Source organism: Pseudophryne corroboree, chromosome 3 (assembly GCF_028390025.1).
Source record: "Pseudophryne corroboree isolate aPseCor3 chromosome 3, aPseCor3.hap2, whole genome shotgun sequence".
Classification (NCBI taxonomy): domain Eukaryota; kingdom Metazoa; phylum Chordata; class Amphibia; order Anura; family Myobatrachidae; genus Pseudophryne; species Pseudophryne corroboree.
This window is the reverse complement of record NC_086446.1, coordinates 477183628-477201589: the sequence shown is the minus strand read 5'-3', so window position 1 is coordinate 477201589 and position 17962 is coordinate 477183628. Positions and strand designations below refer to the sequence as shown.

The 17962-nt window shown below is 47.8% G+C and overlaps 1 protein-coding gene across 3 annotated transcripts in view; it reads right to left on the bottom strand.

The window, feature by feature from the left end:
* HELZ (helicase with zinc finger) overlaps nt 1-17962 on the bottom strand; it is a 403350-nt gene that overhangs the window by 160587 nt on the left and 224801 nt on the right. For all 3 annotated transcript variants that reach the window (XM_063960827.1, XM_063960829.1, XM_063960828.1), the window contains exons 12-13: nt 5211-5544; nt 3569-3699 (exon numbers count right to left, since the gene is read on the bottom strand). In XM_063960827.1, coding sequence (XP_063816897.1) covers nt 3569-3699; nt 5211-5544 — 465 coding nt within the window. The remainder of the gene's footprint in view (nt 1-3568; nt 3700-5210; nt 5545-17962) is intronic.

The window sequence follows — 17962 nt, the reverse complement described above, 5'->3', positions numbered from 1 at the left end:
CTGCTCTGAGTGACTCCATTTTGAACTTGAACTTCTTTATGTACAGGTTCAAGGACTTCAGATTTAGAATAGGTCTTACCGAGCCGTCCGGCTTCGGTACCACAAATAGAGTGGAATAATACCCCTTTCCCTGTTGTAGAAGAGGTACCTTGACTATCACCTGCTGAGAGTACAGCTTGTGAATGGTTTCCAAAACCGTCTCCCTTTCTGAGGGGGACGTTGGTAAAGCAGACTTCAGGAAACGGCGAGGCGGATCTGTCTCTAGTTCCAACCTGTACCCCTGAGATATTATCTGCAGGATCCAGGGATCTACCTGCGAGTGAGCCCACTGCGCGCTGAAATTCTTGAGACGACCGCCCACCGCCCCCGAGTCCGCTTGAGAAGCCCCAGCGTCATGCTGAGGCTTTTGTAGAAGCGGGGGAGGGCTTCTGTTCCTGGGAAGGAGCTGCCTGTTGGTGTCTCTTCCCCCTTCCTCTGCCTCGTGGCAGATATGAATATCCCTTTGCTCTCTTGTTTTTAAAGGAACGAAAGGGCTGCGGTTGAAAAGTCGGTGTCTTTTTCTGTTGGGGAGTAGCTTGAGGTAAAAAGGTGGATTTCCCGGCTGTAGCCGTGGCCACCAAATCTGATAGACCGACTCCAAATAACTCCTCCCCTTTATACGGCAAAACTTCCATATGCCGTTTTGAGTCCGCATCGCCTGACCACTGTCGCGTCCATAAACTTCTTCTGGCCGAAATGGACATAGCACTTACCCGTGATGCCAGTGTGCAGATATCCCTCTGTGCATCACGCATATAAAGAAATGCATCCTTTATTTGCTCTAAAGACAGTAAAACATTGTCCCTATCCAGGGTATCAATATTTTCAATCAGGGACTCTGACCAAGCTACTCCAGCACTGCACATCCAGGCTGTCGCTATAGCTGGTCGTAGTATAACACCTGTATGTGTGTATATACTTTTTTGGATATTTTCCATCCTCCTATCTGCTGGATCTTTAAGTGCGGCCGTCTCAGGAGAGGGTAACACCACTTGTTTAGATAAGCGTGTGAGCGCCTTGTCCACCCTAGGAGGTGTTTCCCAGCGCGCCCTAACCTCTGACGGGAAAGGGTATAAAGCTAATAACTTCTTTGAAATTAGCATCTTTTTATCGGGGGCAACCCACGCTTCATCACATACATCATTTAGTTCTTCTGATTCAGGAAAAACTATAGGTAGTTTTTTCACACCCCACATAATACCCTGTTTAGTGGTACCTGTAGTATCAGCTAAATGTAACGCCTCCTTCATTGCCAAAATCATATAACGTGTGGCCCTACTGGAAAATACGGTTGATTCGTCACCGTCGCCACTGGAATCAGTGCCTGTGTCTGGGTCTGTGTCGACCGACTGAGGCAAAGGGCGTTTTACAGCCCCTGACGGTGTTTGAGGCGCCTGGACAGGCACTAACTGATTGTCCGGCCGTCTCATGTCGTCAAACGACTGCTTTAGCGTGTTGACACTATCCCGTAATTCCATAAATAAAGGCATCCATTCTGGTGTCGACCCCCTAGGAGGTGACATCCCCATATTTGGCAATTGCTCCGCCTCCACACCAATATCGTCCTCATACATGTCGACACACACGTACAGACACACAGCAGACACACAGGGAATGCTCTTAACGAAGACAGGACCCCACTAGCCCTTTGGGGAGACAGAGGGAGAGTTTGCCAGCACACACCAAAAGCGCTATATATGACAGGGATAGCCTTATAATAAGTGCTCCCTGTATAGCTGCTTTTATAATATAATTTTTGCCACTATTTTGCCCCCCCTCTCTTGTTTTACCCTGTTTCTGTAGTGCAGTGCAGGGGAGAGACCTGGGAGCCGTCCTGACCAGCGGAGCTGTGTAAGGAAAATGGCGCTGTGTGCTGAGGAGATAGGCCCCGCCCCTTTTCCGGCGGGCTCGTCTCCCGCTCTTTAGTGTATTCTGGCAGGGGTTAAATATCTCCATATAGCCCCCGGAGGCTATATGTGAGGTATTTTTTAGCCAAATAGGTTTTCATTTGCCTCCCAGGGCGCTCCCCTCCCAGCGCCCTGCACCCTCAGTGACTGCCGTGTGAAGTGTGCTGAGAGGAAAATGGCGCACAGCTGCAGTGCTGTGCGCTACCTTTAGAAGACTGAGGAGTCTTCTGCCGCCGATTCTGGACCTCTTCATGTTTCAGCATCTGCAAGGGGGCCGGCGGCGAGGCTCCGGTGACCATCCAGGCTGTACCTGTGATCGTCCCTCTGGAGCTGATGTCCAGTAGCCAAGAAGCCAATCCATCCTGCACGCAGGTGAGTTCACTTCTTCTCCCCTAAGTCCCTCGTTGCAGTGATCCTGTTGCCAGCAGGACTCACTGTAAAATAAAAAACCTAAGCTAAACTTTCTCTAAGCAGCTCTTTAGGAGAGCCACCTAGATTGCACCCTTCTCGGCCGGGCACAAAAATCTAACTGAGGCTTGGAGGAGGGTCATAGGGGGAGGAGCCAGTGCACACCACCTGATCGGAAAGCTTTACTTTTTGTGCCCTGTCTCCTGCGGAGCCGCTATTCCCCATGGTCCTTTCAGGAACCCCAGCATCCACTAGGACGATAGAGAAAATTTACAATACAGTATATCACAAGTATGATGAGCAGGCAGGCAGCGGGCATTGGCGGCATCGTACTGAGATGCAAATTATTGGTGGAGGGCTGGGTCAGTTGATGGTGGGCGAGTTTGTAAGCCATTGGCAGTGGCAGCGGGCATCGGCTCAGAGGCAGTAGCGGGCATTGGCTCGGTGGCGGTAGGGGTCATCGGCAGGATTCGGCGGACATTATGGCTGTAGTGCCTCACCAGCCACTGACCTCACCGCACGCCACTGAGGGTAGGTGCTTCTAGACAATGGTTGCGATAACCTACTACTATAAAACTAACACAATGATCATGGTGAGCTCACATTTAGCGGGTGGTTGGTTTGGCCAATCAGCATTAGCAGGTATAGTCCGTGATCACCAGGTGCGAACAATCCAGATAAAACCCCATAAAGCATGGTGAACTGCAGTCAGCCCATTCATCATATTCTATTTTTCATGACTCTATTTACACATTCTGCCCTTTTGCTAATAATATCTGATCTCATAGAACTGCAATCACAACCCTAGTTAGTTTACCTGCCTAGGTCGGCTTTCCAAATCCTTTCACAGCCAAGAGCAGGAGTGAGATTATATGAAACACAAAAATGCCCTTTGTTTAGTTTATAACAGTATGCAATGTCTGTGCTCTAACAAACAGAACAGCATTATATAAAGTGTTGTTGTGACTTAAATATGATAAATACACAGTAGAATACCCCAACAGTTATCTGTTCTGTAAGGCTAAAATCAGCTAACAGAAACATAACCAGCAAAGTTACAGTGCCATTGTCTACTATATAGTCAGCTGACTAAAAATATTAGGAGATTCTGGTTAACCTACAAAACAAAAAAGTTTAATAGTGTTTGCTTGAACCCTGCTTAAAATCAAGTAGCACAACTACTGCTGCTGAAAATGTGGAATTAACAGACATACCTATTTGGGCTCCATGGTATAGGGGGTGTCAGGCTCAGATCTGGAAAGAGAATACCATTATCTCTTATCCTGTCCAAGGCATAGTGCATTTCACACAAAGGCAGTCTGTTCAGCTGGAATTGGAGTTCAACCTGATGGAACAAAAACATGAAATCAGTGGCTCAGCAGCCCACTTACTACCCAATGGGGGAGATAGAACGACACTGGAGACACATTGGTGTTTAGGGATAATACATACACTGGAGAGACGATGGCCACCGGGGACTATACACACACTGGAAAGATGACAGCCTATAGAGACTACACATACTGGAGAGACGCTGGCCTCCGGGGACTATGCACACTGGAGAGACGCTGGCCTCCGGGGACTACGCACACTGGAGAGACGCTGGCCTCCGGGGACTACGCACACTGGAGACACGCTGGCCTCCAGGGACTACGCACACTGGAGACACGCTGGCCTCCAGGGACTATGCACACTGGAGAGACGCTGGCCTCCAGGGACTACGCACACTGGAGAGACGCTGGCCTCCAGGGACTACGCACACTGGAGAGACGCTGGCCTCCAGGGACTACGCACACTGGAGAGATGCTGGCCAACAGGGACTATGCACACTACAGAGAAACTGGCCAATAGGGACTATGCACACTGCAGAGACGCTGGCCGCCACCAGGGACTATGCACACTGAAGAGATGCTGGCCAATAGGGACTATGCACACTGCAGAGACGCTGGCCACCAGGGACTATGCACATTGCAGAGACGCTGGCCACCAGGGACTATGCACATTGCAGAGACGCTGGCCACCAGGGACTATGCACAAGGCATAGACGCTGGCCACCAGGGACTATGCACACTGCAGAGACGCTGGCCACCAGGGACTATGCACACTGCAGAGACGCTGGCCACCAGGGACTATGCACACTGCAGAGACGCTGGCCACCAGGGACTATGCACACTGCAGAGACGCTGGCCACCAGGGACTATGCACACTGCAGAGACGCTGGCCACCAGGGACTATGCACACTGCAGAGATGCTGGCCACCAGGGACTATGCACACTGGAGAGACGCTGGCTACCAGGGACTATGCACACTGTAGAGACACTGGCCACCAGGGACTATGCACACTGGAGAGACGCTGGCCACCAGGGACTATGCACACTGAAGAGACGCTGGCCAACAGGGACTATGCACACTACAGAGAAACTGGCCAATAGGGACTATGTATCCTGCAGAGACGCAGGCCTCCAGAGACTATGTACCCTGCAGAGACGCAGGCCTCCAGGGACTATGCATACTGCAGAGACGCTGGCCTCCCAGGACTATGCACACTGGAGAGACGCTGATGTTCAGGAACAATACACACTCAAAAGACTTTTTCACTATTTTATACAAGCAATCTTAGCAACTTCTTGTAAACTGCATGTTCAAGCACAAAAATGCAAAACTTCAAGTTTTGAGTGAACAGTTTGGTAGGGCCAACTGTTTCCTAGATAAAATATTTTCAGTGGTTGATACTAACTAGTGTATGAAAAATAAAGACATTACAAACTTGGAGTGAGTGTGAAGGATTATAAACTATTTTTGTCATTTGAACATTTTGGTTACTCATACACTGATATAGCACACTGCAGCACGCACCTGCATCTCTCGGTCAGCTCGAAGCCGCAGCTCTTCACAGCAATCCCTGCATATTCTCAGGAAGATGTAGTCCTTTGTTTTCTCCTCAATAACTGCCTCAAACACTTTCTCTTTGCTTCCTTGACTCTGCACAGACTTCTCCTTCGAGACCGGTAATAAATATACCGCGTTGACTTTGGTCATCACTAGCCTACCGGCCAAAGTGTCTTCAGAAAGTGTCTCTGTGAGCTTAAAGCGACCAAAAAGCTGACCGTTCTGGGCATACTTAGCCCCTCCTGAAACTCCAGTCAGCATGAAACTTGCCACTAGTTGCAACTGAACTTTGATGTTGAACCTAAGATTAAAGAAGATGGTGTTATCAGCAGGAATGATATTAACAACTCAAATATAAGGGGATATGTATTTATTGTCTATTTTCCAATTTATTTACTTTTTTGTTGCATTTTACACTGTAGCAGTTGGCACATCTCTTCTGCAGCTCCTGTAACCAAACTGTACCTGTGGTAATTTCAGTGATCACATAACTGAGAATGCCAATTAGTTTTTAGTCATTACAGAGACTGGCTGTTTGGTGTGCAGCTGTATTATAGGAGTTTCCAAATACTTATGTACAGCAATAAAAAAGTCTTGATGCACCAGACGCATATGAATGGAGGGCAGGCAAAGCCGTCACAAATAAACAGAACTGTGTCAATGAGCAGTTTTATTTTTGTAAAATAGTGAAAATAATACAGTACATTATTGAATCTCTAACAACCTTAAAACATCACCTACAGAAAAACTTTGGAAAAGAAGGCCCATCTCATCCTAACAAGTAGATCCTGGGAGTCACTACTCAAGGAAAGTTTTAAAATAAACTGTAGTCTGCAGACTTTTTCAATACAGCCACAAGTACAATACACCAAGCTGAGCACATATGCACTAGTTAAAGATTGGGCTAAGTATCTACGGTATATCCTCCCTTCGTTCTGCAGAGATTTTTTTCCCTTTACTGAGGGGTGAGAGATTATTAGAAGCATAGAATGTGAGGCAGATAAGAACCACTTGACCCATCTACTCTGCACCTTTTGCATTTTATTAATAGACTTTATCAAAATTAAAATTAAAACAAAGTAAGGTTTTATTAAAGTATTTCAAGTATCAAGCATTTAATGCTCAATTAAGGGGTCAATCAATTAGCCACGATGCCGCACTTACAGTAGCAGACTTGTGGACTTCTGCAAAACCGGAGAAGGGTGGGGGGAACAAGATGAGGTGGTGTTGCAGACGTTTCCACGCCATTACAAAGGCATTTCGCCTCACTCGTGGCCCACTGAATTGACCACTTATTGTCAATCTTTAAAATTTTGTGTTATTTTTGTATTACTTTAGTAAACATTTCTTGATTTTTAAAGTTGATAACTGATCGGACTTAGACAGGAATGGCAATAATCACCGGAAATAATTTCAGGAGTCAATAGACCAGTGCCCAGGGAAGGGCAAAGAGAGTATCAGATTCTGAGGGGTTAATTGAATATGCAGCCACTTGGCATGTCCAAGCTGGAAATTCAAAAGGGAAAGCCGCTGCCCCAAAAGGGCGTGATCTTGCTATTATAAAGAGAGTTTGTGTGATGGGGTTGAGTTGAAGACTTACCTTTGATAACTCTTTCTTCGAAGTTCATAGGGTCCATACGGATAACATCGGGGTTATAGGTGGTAGGATCAGCTCTTAGGCACCACACAGTTAAACCTTTTCAGATATCCAAAGATGCCTCGGTCTCTCTCCCTATAACCCCGCCTCCATGCTCAGACAGGTCAGTTATGGTAACAAGCACAAAGCAGGAAGAGAATGAAGAGAGAGAGAGTAGTAAGATCTGGTACACAGAAGAACACATTCTCACACAGACAGGAGAAGGGAACTAGTGACGAATGCTGCAAGCCCTGTGGACCCCGAAGAAAGAGTAAACAAAGGTAAGTGTGCCATAACTCTCCTTTTCTTCTTCGGGTTCTATAGGGATTCCACAGAGAAAACATTGGGGATGTCCTAAAATAGGACTTTAAGGATAGGGATGCTCCCGAGTGGATAGTAGAATCCGGCGTCCAAATGTAGCATACTGGGAGGCAAATGTATCAAAGGCATAAAACCTAAGAAAGGTGTGGATAGAAGACCACGGTTCAACAAATGCGACAATCCCATGGACCAAGTAGAATGAGCAGATATTGAAGCTGGGACTGGAAAACCAGCTTCAGAGTATGCTTGTGCGATAGCCATTCTAATCCATCTGGCCAGAGTCTGTTTATTAGCTAGCCTACCACGTTTGTGATAACCATAGAGGATGAAGAGGAAATCCGATCTCCGTAGGAAACTGGTCCGACCTACATAGATACGTAGAGCACAAACCACTGCAGACGAGGAGACGAAGGTCGGAATCACAATTTCCTCATTCAAATGGAAAAAGGAGACCACCGTATGTAGGTAACCCAAGCAAGTACGAAGAACAGTCCTGGCTGGATGAAAAATCAATAAAGGAGGGCGACAGGAGAGAGCGCCCAAATCAGACACCCGCCTGGAAGATGCAATGGCCAGAAGGAATAAGTTAACCATTTCAGATCAACTGTTTCAAAGGTTTAAAAGGAGCCTGTTGAAGAGCATCCAGAACCACAGAGCCACTGGAGGTACACAGGGGAGACTGGACTTGGATAACACCCTGGAGGAAGGAGCGAACATCCGGAAGTGGAGCAATCCTGCATTGAAACCATACGGACAAAGCAGAAATATGCACTTTGAGAGAAGCCAGACGAAGGCCGAAGCTCAATTCCCGTTGTGGGAAGGAAAGAGTCTGGAAATCCGGAAGACAGCAGGACCATAGTGCTTGGAAGCACACCACTGGAAGAAAGTGTGCCATATCCGGTAGTATACAGGGGAAGAGGCCGGATATCGAGCCTAAAGCACAGTTTGCACAATTGTGCGAGAAAAGCCTTTCGCCTTCAGTATGGAAGACTGAAGAAGCAAGCCGTCAAAGACAAATGTGGTAGGTCTGGGTGTAGATGTGGCCCTTGATAAAAAGAGGTCTTGTCGCAATGGAAGAGGAAGGGGAACTCCCACGGAGAGGCATTGTAGGTCGGAGAACCAATGGCATCTGAGCCATGCTGGGGCCACTACAATGAGGTTGTTTCCTTCCTGTTTGAGTTAGCATAGGAGCCATGCTGGGGCCACTACAATGAGGTTGTTTCCTTCCTGTTTGAGTTTGCATAGAACCCTCGGTAGAAGGGTAACTGGAGGGAAGACAAACATGATATGGAAGGTCCACTTGATGTAGAGAGCATCCATGAACGGTGCTTGCGGATCCCTGGATTGGTACCCGTATACAGGAACTTTATGGTTGTGGTGTGAGGCCGTCATCTGGGAGACCCCACTTTTTCAACTTCTAGTGGACGACTTCTGGATGAAGGGACCATTCTCCCACATGAACATCTTAGCGAATGAGAAAGTCTGCTTTCCAGTTGAGGGTCCCAGGAATGAAGACTACTGAGGAGGATGGAAGGTGACGTTGTGCCCACTTGAGAATGTGGGCCACTTCCTGCATCGCCATCTGGCGGCAAGTGCCACCTTGGTGATTGAGATAAGCCACTGCCGTGGCATTTTCGGACTGTATCTGAACAGGTCTGCCTTGAAGGACCCTTTGCGCAGAATTAAGGTTTTGTAAACAGCTCGTAGTTCCAGAACATTGATTATTAGGGGATGGGACTGCGTCAAACGCCCTTGAAATGAGTGCTGTTCTGTCACTGTCCACCAAGTGCGGAGAATGGCGTCCGTGGTTAGGAGCACCCAAGTCTGGATCCCAAAAGGGCTGTCCTTTGTCCAGGTGGGTCGTGTGGAGCCACCAAGTATGAGACAAACAAACCTCTGAAGTGAGAGTCATCAGTTGAGATCTGATCAGATGAGGTTTGCTGTTCTGCGTCACCAGGAACAGATGTTGTAGAGGACGAGTATGAAACGGAGCGTACTCCGCCATGGTCGATGGTCAAGAACATTAGTCCGAGGAATTGCATGGCTAAGTGAATGGAAACTTGGGGGGTAATTCAGACTGGATCGCTGCAGTGGCAGCGATCGCAGTCTGATTTTTTTTATGGTGTGCGCAATGAGATGCTAAAAGCATCTCTGGGCTGCGATTGCCTCTGCCTGATTGACAAGCAGAGGCAGTCGCGGGGCGTGCCAACGGTGTTAGAACGCCGTTGGCAGGGCGGACCACGGAGACGTGTCCGGTATATATGCGGGGGGGGGGGGGGACACGCATCTGCTGTGTGAAGTCACACGCAGTCGCTGTGGTCTGGGACGCGGCTAGTGGCGGCATGCCAGCATGCAGGAGCTGTGCTGGCAGGTAGTTACTCAGCGGGTGCAAAAGCATTGCCGCTGTGCGATGATTTTGCTCCCTTGCGGGGAAGGGGGGCAGAGCCAGACATGAGGGACGGACTAGCCCTGTGCTGGGCATACCCCCTGCATGTCTGAGAAACTGATCATTGATTGGCTAAATTTAGCACATCTACGATTAATCTGCATAACCCCCTTGGCGCGGTAGGATCAGACTGCGAACCCTGTCTTGTAGCTTGGAGATTTTGTCTGCAGGCAGAAAGAAGCACTGCCTTGCAGAGTCTAACAGGGCTCCCAAGTGTAACATCCGCTGGGACGGTATGAGGGAGGACTTTTTCCAATTGATGAGCAATCCGTGAGTCTAAAGGAAGGTCATCGTGATTTGAAGATGTCGTTGTTCTTGTGAAGTAGCTAGAAGCAGTAAGTCGTTCAGATAGGGGAGTATTCTGACTCACTGATGACGCATCCATGCTGCCATGACTTTGGTAAAAATTCTGGGTGCCATAGAAAGTCCAAACGGTAGCACCCTGAACTGATGTTGGTTGCATATGGCAACATGCTGATGCGAAGGAGCAATAGGGATATGCAGATACGCATCCTGTATATCCAGGGATACCATAAAGTACCCTGGCTCCATGGCAAGGACTATGGATCGAAGGAGTCTCCGTGCGGAATTTGGGAACCTTGAAAAATCTGTTGAGAGATTTGAGGTTGTGGATGGGTCGGTGTGACCCGTTAGGCTTGGGCACTAGAAACAGGGAGGAATAAAAAAGCTCCTTTACGCGTTGAGACTGTGGATCCGGTATAAACACACCTGATTGGATTGCAGGAGTGATTGCACCATCTGCTGCAGAACTAGAGCCTTTTGGAGGTCTGAGGGAAGACTTGCCCAAAAGGACTAGGGGCGAAGGGGGGGCTGTCTCTTGAATGAGACAGCATAACCGTGAGAGACCACTTCTCGTACCCAGGCGTTCGAAGTGGTCAGGGACAGCCTCCCATGCTGGGGTCACCCAGGAGGAAGCCCACCCCTTCAGACTGCGGCTTGTCAGGTTTTGCTGAAGGTTGACTTACAGGGTTACTTGGCCTTGGGCTTTGTGGTGGATGTTTGTCTGGGGAAAGCCGGTCCTTTCGCTTTGCCTAGAGGATGAAAAGAACAGAAATTTGAACTCCTAACACGTGGAGTCAGCGTGGACGGGTGAAAAGCAGTCTTAGCAGCAGCCAAAGCAGTGACAATTTTGTCCAATTCTGCCGCAAATAACACTTCACCTGTAAAAGGCAGAAATTACAAAACTTTCTTTGAATCAAGGTCAGCTTTCCAGGAACAAAGCCAGAAAATGCGCCATGCCAGTATAGAGGTGGTAGACGCCTTAGCTGCCAATACTCTGGCATCAGACAGGGCCTCGAATATGTAAGCAGCTGCTTGCTGCATAAGGGTCAAGTATAACATGCAGTCTTAAGAGATATCTGAGGGCATTCTTCCTCTAGGGTCTGTAACCATGATTCAATGGCTTTAGCAGCCCAGGAGGCAGCTACAGTTGGTCTATTTACAGCACTGGTGAGAGAAAAAAAGAGACTTAATTTTCAATTTGTCTATCACTGGGCTCTTTCAGTGAGGAAAGAGTAGTGTCACATAGAATGGGCATCTTAAGTAGATGTGCACTATGTGAATCCACTGGTACTTCTTACCAGGAGTTTTCCAGGGTTACTGTCCAATTTCCATGAGATGATCTGAATGGGGAAATTCAGATTTAATAACCTTTTGTCGCTTAAAAACATCAGTTTTCTTAGCAACCCGCTCAGGTTCATATTCCGAGTCGAAGGATATGTCTAATAGCCTCAATTAAAGTCGAGACCTCCACTGTGTTGGTAGATTCTTCAGCAATAACGCAGGTAACATTTTTTGTAACGCAAGGAATCTTTGGGCTAGGTTCTAAACAATATTATTCAGTGTCTGCACCCAAGGTGAGTTAGGAATAGGGACATTAGACTGTGCTAACATACTGTAGGGGGTCCCATAGGTATGGTTAGGCGATCCACAAAGGTACCCAGTAACTGAGAGAATTCTTTCCCATGTGGGTTCTTGAGTAGTTGCTGGGAATGTTGACTGGTCAGGAGGTGCATAGCAGTTAATACAAAGCACATCCTGTACTACATCCTGCACAATTACAATACCGGGTTGTCAGACTGTTTGCAACATTTTGCCTTGTTAGACATAGCTGCAATAATGGGGAGTCGCCCACACACAAAAGAGTGTACAAACAAGGGTGTGGCAGCATGTTATAGTATGCAACAAGGTTCAGCCGTAATGCTGAAACTGTAAAAAAGGGACCCTAACAGAACCTGGTCACAGGGCACAGAAAATAGGATTTTAATTACCTACCAGTAAATCCTACTCTCGTAGTCCGTAGAGGATACTGGGGTTCCATTTAGTACCATGGGGTACAGACAGGTCCACTAGGAGTCATGGGCACTTTAAGAATTTGATAGTGTGGGCTAGCTCCTCGCTCTATGCCCCTTCTACCAAACTCAGTCTAGGAAACTGTGCCCGAGGAGACGGACATACTTTCATAGAAGGATATAAAAGATAGTGGTGAGATTCCGAACCAGCACACACAAACAGAGGAAAGCTATGCTAACCCAAGTTTAAACAGGAACAGCAACAGCTGAACCAACAATACTTAACCAAGTATCATTGTAGGAAGAACGAAGCACTGGGCGGGCACCCAGTATCCTCTACAGACTAAGAGAAAAGGATTCACCGGTAGGTAATTAAAATCCTATTTTCTCTTATATCCTAGACGATACTAGGGTTCCATTTAGTACCATGGGGATGTACCTAAGCTCCCAAACCGGGTGGAAGAGTGCTGAGGTTCCTGCAGAACTGATTGACCAAACTGAAGGTCCTCAGAGGCCAAAATATCGAACTTGTAGAACTTGGCAAATGTGTTCGAACCTGACCAAGTAGCCGCTCGGCAGAGCTGTAAAGCAGAGACACCCCAGGCAACTGCCCAGGAAAAACCCACCGACCTAGTAGAGTGGGCCTGTACAGATTTTGGAACCGGCAAACCTGCCGTGGAATAAGCATGCTGGATAGTGAGCCTGATCCAGCGTGCAATTGTCTGCTTTGAAGCAGGACACCCAATTTTATAGGGATCATAGAGAACGAACAGCGAGTCGGATTTCCTGTGACAAGCTGTCCTCTTTACGTATACCTTCAAAGCCCTCACAACATCCAAAGACTCTGAAGTAGCAGAAGTGTCGGTGATAAGCGGAACCACAATAGGTTGTTTGATGTCAAAAGCAGACACCACTTTAGGAAGAAATTGTTGACGAGTTGAGTTCAGCTCTGTCCTCATGGAAAATGAAATAGGGGCTCTTTGTGAAACAAAGCCCCCAGCTCCGACACACGTCTTGCTGAAGCCAAGACCAACAGTGTGACGGTCTTCCACATAAGATATTTTACGTCCACCTCCTATAATGGTTCAAACCAGTCCGATTGAAGGAACTGCAGCACCAAATTGAGATCCCAAGGTGCCATGGGAGGAACAAAGGGAGGTTGGATGTGCAGAACACCTTTCCAGAACGTCTGGACCTCAGGGAGAGAAGCCAATGGTTTTTGAAAGAAAATGGACAAGGCCGAAATCTGGACTTCTATGGAGCCCAGACGTAGGCCCACATCCACACCTGCCTGCAGAAAAAGCAGGAAACGTCCCAGATGAAATTCCACAGCAGAAAAATTTCTGCTCTCACACCAAGAGATGTATTTCTTACAAATACGGTGGTAATGTTTAGACATTACCCCCTTCCTGGTTTGGATCATAGTCGGGATAACTTTGTTAGGGAACCCTCTTCTGGCTAGAATCAGCCGTTCAACTTCCATGCCGTCAAACATAGCCGCGGTAAGTCCTGATAGACGAACGGGCCCTGTTGCAGAAGATCCTCGCGAAGAGGTAGAGGCCACGGATCTTTGAGGAGCATCTCCAGAAGGTCAGCGTACCAGGCCCTTCTTGGAAAGTATGAAGCAATGAGTATTGCTTAAACGTTTTCCCTTTTTATTCTTTTTAGAATTCTTGGGATTAGAGGAAGTGGAGGAAACACGTACACCATCTAATAGACCCATGGAGTCGTCAGAGCGTTTACCGCCACTGCCTGTGGGTCTCTCGACCTGGAACAATAACGCTTGAGCTTCTTGTTGAGACGAGAGGCTATCATGTCAATTTGTGGATATCCTCATCAACGTGTCAAGCAGCTGAACACTTCTGGGTGAAGGCTCCACTCCCCCAGGTGCTGGTCGTTTCTGCTAAGGAAGTCTGCATCCCAGTTGTCTACTCCCGGAATGAAGACCGCTGACAATGCCACAGCGGGTTGTTTTTTTTGCCCAGAGGAGAATTCTTGACATTTCTGGCATTGCTGCTCTGATTTTCGTTCCGCCCTGTCGGTTTATATACGTCACTGCCGTCACATTGTCCGACTGGACCTGAATAGCCCGATCTTGAAGAAGATATGAGGCCTGCAGAAGGGCATTGTATATGGTCCTGAGTTCCAGAATGTTGATTGGAAGGATGACTTCCTGACTTGACCATCTTCCTTGAAACTGCACCCCCTGGGTGATTGCTCCCCAACCTCTGAGGCTTGCGTTAGTGGTTAACAGGATCCAGTCCTGAATTCCGAACCTCCGACGAGGTGAGAAATCTGTAGCCACCAAAGAAGGTAGATCCTGGCTTTTGGCGACAGACGGATCCTCTGATGCATGTGAAGATGCGATCCGGACCATTTGTCCAACAGGTCGAACCGGAAGGGTCTTGCGTGAAACCTTCCGTACTGAAGTGACTCGTAAGAGGCCACCATTTCCCCCAGAAGGCGAATGTATAGATGCACATATCTCCAAGTCGGTTTCAGGACATCCCAAACCATCGACTGGATTACCAATGCCTTTTCCAACGGAAGGAACACTTTCTGCTACTCCGTGTCCAGTATCATTCCCAGGAATGGGAGCCTCCGTGTTGGCTCTAGGTGAGATTTCAGAAGGCTCAGAATCCACCCGTGATCCTGGAGAAGTTTGGTTGAGAGATCAATACTGTCCAACAACCTCTCCCTGGATGGCGCTTTTATCAGAAGATCACCCAGGTACGGAATTATATTCACTCCCTGTTTGCGGAGTAGAAACATCATTTCTGCCATCACTTTGGTGAATACCCTTGGTCCCGTGGAGGGACCAAATGGCAGGGCCTGGAACTGGTAGTGACAGTCCTGCAGTGCAAACCGTAGATAAGCATGATGAGGCGGCCAGATCGGAATGTGAAGTTACGCATCCTTGATATCCAGAGACACTAGAAATAACCCCCTCCTCCAGACCTGAGATCACCACTCTCAGAGACTCCATCTTGAACTTGAACACTCTTAAGAACTGGTTCAAAGAGTTGAGGTTCAGAATCGGTCGTACTGAACCGTCCAATTTCAGTACTACAAACAAGTTGGAATCGTACCCCTTGTTGTGCAGATGAGGTGGAACTGAAACAATGACTTGAGTCTGTACCAGTTTTTGGATGGCATGCTGTAAAGTTATACTTGCCTCTTGTGAAGCTGGTAAGTCTGATTTGAAGAATCTGTGAGGTGGGAGCTCTTGGAACTCCAGTCTGTAGACCTGGGAAACAAGATCTATGACCCAGGGATCCAGGCACGAACTTGACCAAATGTGACTGAAGAATTTTAGTTGTCTCCCACCTGACAGCCCTCCAGGCATCACGGTACACCGACATGCTGAAGGCTTTGAGGAAGCAGAGCCTGAGCTCTGTTCCTGAGCACCTGCAGTTGCTGGTTTGCGTAGTTTGCCTCTTGCACCTCTAGAGGACTGTAAATTTGAAACTGAATATGCTTTCCTGGCTGGGGGAGCTGCGGAAGGAAGATATGTAGACTTACCCGCAGTAGCATTGGAAACAATGCCTCTCCTGTGAAAGGTAGGCCTTCCACGCCTTTCCTGGAGTCCACATCAGCAGTCCACTGGCGTAGCCACAAGCCCCTGCGTGCTGACACTGCCATAGCGGTGGTGCGCGCATTAAGCAAACCTACCTCTTTTATGGCTTCCACCATAAAGTTCGCAGAGTCCTGTATATGCTGCAGGAGTAAAACATCCCCCTTAGACAAGGAATCTAACCCCTCAATTACGTGACCATTTAGAAATGGCTTTTGTGATCCACGCACATGCAATAGTGAGTCTCTGGGCCACCCCAGCAGCTGTGTACAACAATTTGAGTGTAGTCTCAATTTTACGATCAGCTGTGTCTTTTAGGGAGGCTGCACCAGGGACAGGCAATACAATTTTTCGTGACGGCCTAGAGACTGATGCGTCCACTATCGGTGGATTTTCCCATTTTTTCCTATCCTCCAGTGGAAAAGGAAAAGATGAGAGCAACCTTTTAGGGATCTGAAATTTCTTATCAGGATTAACCCACGGTTCTTCAATTCCTTTGACGCAATTCCTTTGACGCAAGAAAAGTGACTGAGGACTTTTTTTTACATTAAAATAAGATTCCTCACTGTCCTTTAACACCTTATCAGGAATTTGCAGAACATCTCTGATAACCTCTATAAGAGCCTCTATTCCCTGTGACAAAGTAGTATCTCCTCTCTCCAAATCCACCTTGCCCTCCTCCATGTCTGACCCGGCAGAGTCAGAATGTAGGATATGGGCCAGAGATCGTTTTTGCAGACAAATGGGAGGGGATTGAGACACTGGTTTGGGGACTGAGTTTCTATTCATAAACTCATCCACAGTCTGTCTTAAGTATTGCGTCTCTTTCTCATTGCGGGATAATTTCATAGAAATATTGGAGATCATTCCCTTAATGGAATTAACCCACTCCGGTTCAGCCCCGCTATTCTGGGAAGGTGCACTGCCCCAAGTACCCAGTAGTGAGCCCCCTGGTGAAGAGGAACACTCAACTGTACAAGAAAACACACTCTTTGCTTGACATAATGTAAATGTGATTGCACACACACACACACACACACACAGGAAAAGGTTAAGTACAATTAAACCACAAAAAGCCCTTCAGGGAGACACAAGCTTAGCTGGGTCGCAGACTAAGTACCCTGATAGGGGACTTAGTACATTAATAATCGCTCCCCCTCCCCCCGCTATGCCCTGGTACCGATTAGGTAATCTGGAGTCTCTATAAAATATATGCAGAAAACTCTTCAGGAGCTTCCATAAGTGTGACCGGCTCCTCCGGGCACATTTTCTAAACTGAGTCTGGTAGGAGAGGCATAGAGGGAGGAGCCAGCCCACACTATCAAATTATTAAAGTGCCCATGGCTCCTAGTGGGCCCATCTATACCCCATGGTACTAAATGGTACTCCAGTATCCTCTAGGACGTAAGAGAAAAAGACAGGGACAGAAATAATATAATTAGAGCTGAGATGAGAAATTCAGACAGCAGAAACTAACACAAGTCATATACAATGCAGGAATCTACAATACTAAAACTGAATGAGCACTGTATCAACTACTCAGCTTTGCTTGGCAGCAGGTAGGATATAAAGTGATGTACAAACCTGGCTCCTTGTAGACGTTTTTACAAGGAGACTGAACCCAGTGTTCCTGGAAACCTGACTTGCTTCTAAGATGACTGACCGAGTCTCTGAGGGGAGGCGGGTGTCAGAAAATAGTTAAACTATGGGAAGCCCGTGGTGGACTAGTGCCAAAAGCTGGGGGAGGGGCTATAGGCTGGCTCTCCCTCCCCTTTGCTGGGGTTTCAACTACTGGTACTTAGGGGCCTTTGTAACAATGAAACCTGTGTCCCTACAAAGCCCTGATGGTCTAGTGGAATCCCTGATCGGCGCAAGTGTCCACAACGAGCGCTGGGGTCCGTCTCCCAGGACGCACCGTGGACCGCAATTTAAGTGTGGAGACTGGGACCCTCTTACCTGCTCCCTGATGGCTGGCCACACAGTCCAGGGGTTACCCAGCAGCAGCGGTGCTAGTCGCTAATGTGTGGACCCCGCCGCAAGTACCCGTCTTGGCAGAGGCCAAGCAGGAGTTTCGGTGCCAGCGGGTAGTTTTGGAGCCTGTGTGCTGGAGCCAAGTAGACATCCAGCGCTGACAGGCTCACTTTAAAAAATAAGAATTTACTTACCGATAATTCTATTTCTCATAGTCCGTAGTGGATGCTGGGAACTCCGTAAGGACCATGGGGAATAGCGGCTCCGCAGGAGACTGGGCACAAAAAGTAAAAGCTTTAGACTAGCTGGTGTGCACTGGCTCCTCCCCCTATGACCCTCCTCCAAGCCTCAGTTAAGATACTGTGCCCGGACGAGCGTACATAATAAGGAAGGATCTTGAATCCCGGGTAAGACTCATACCAGCCACACCAATCACACCGTACAACTCGTGATCTGAAC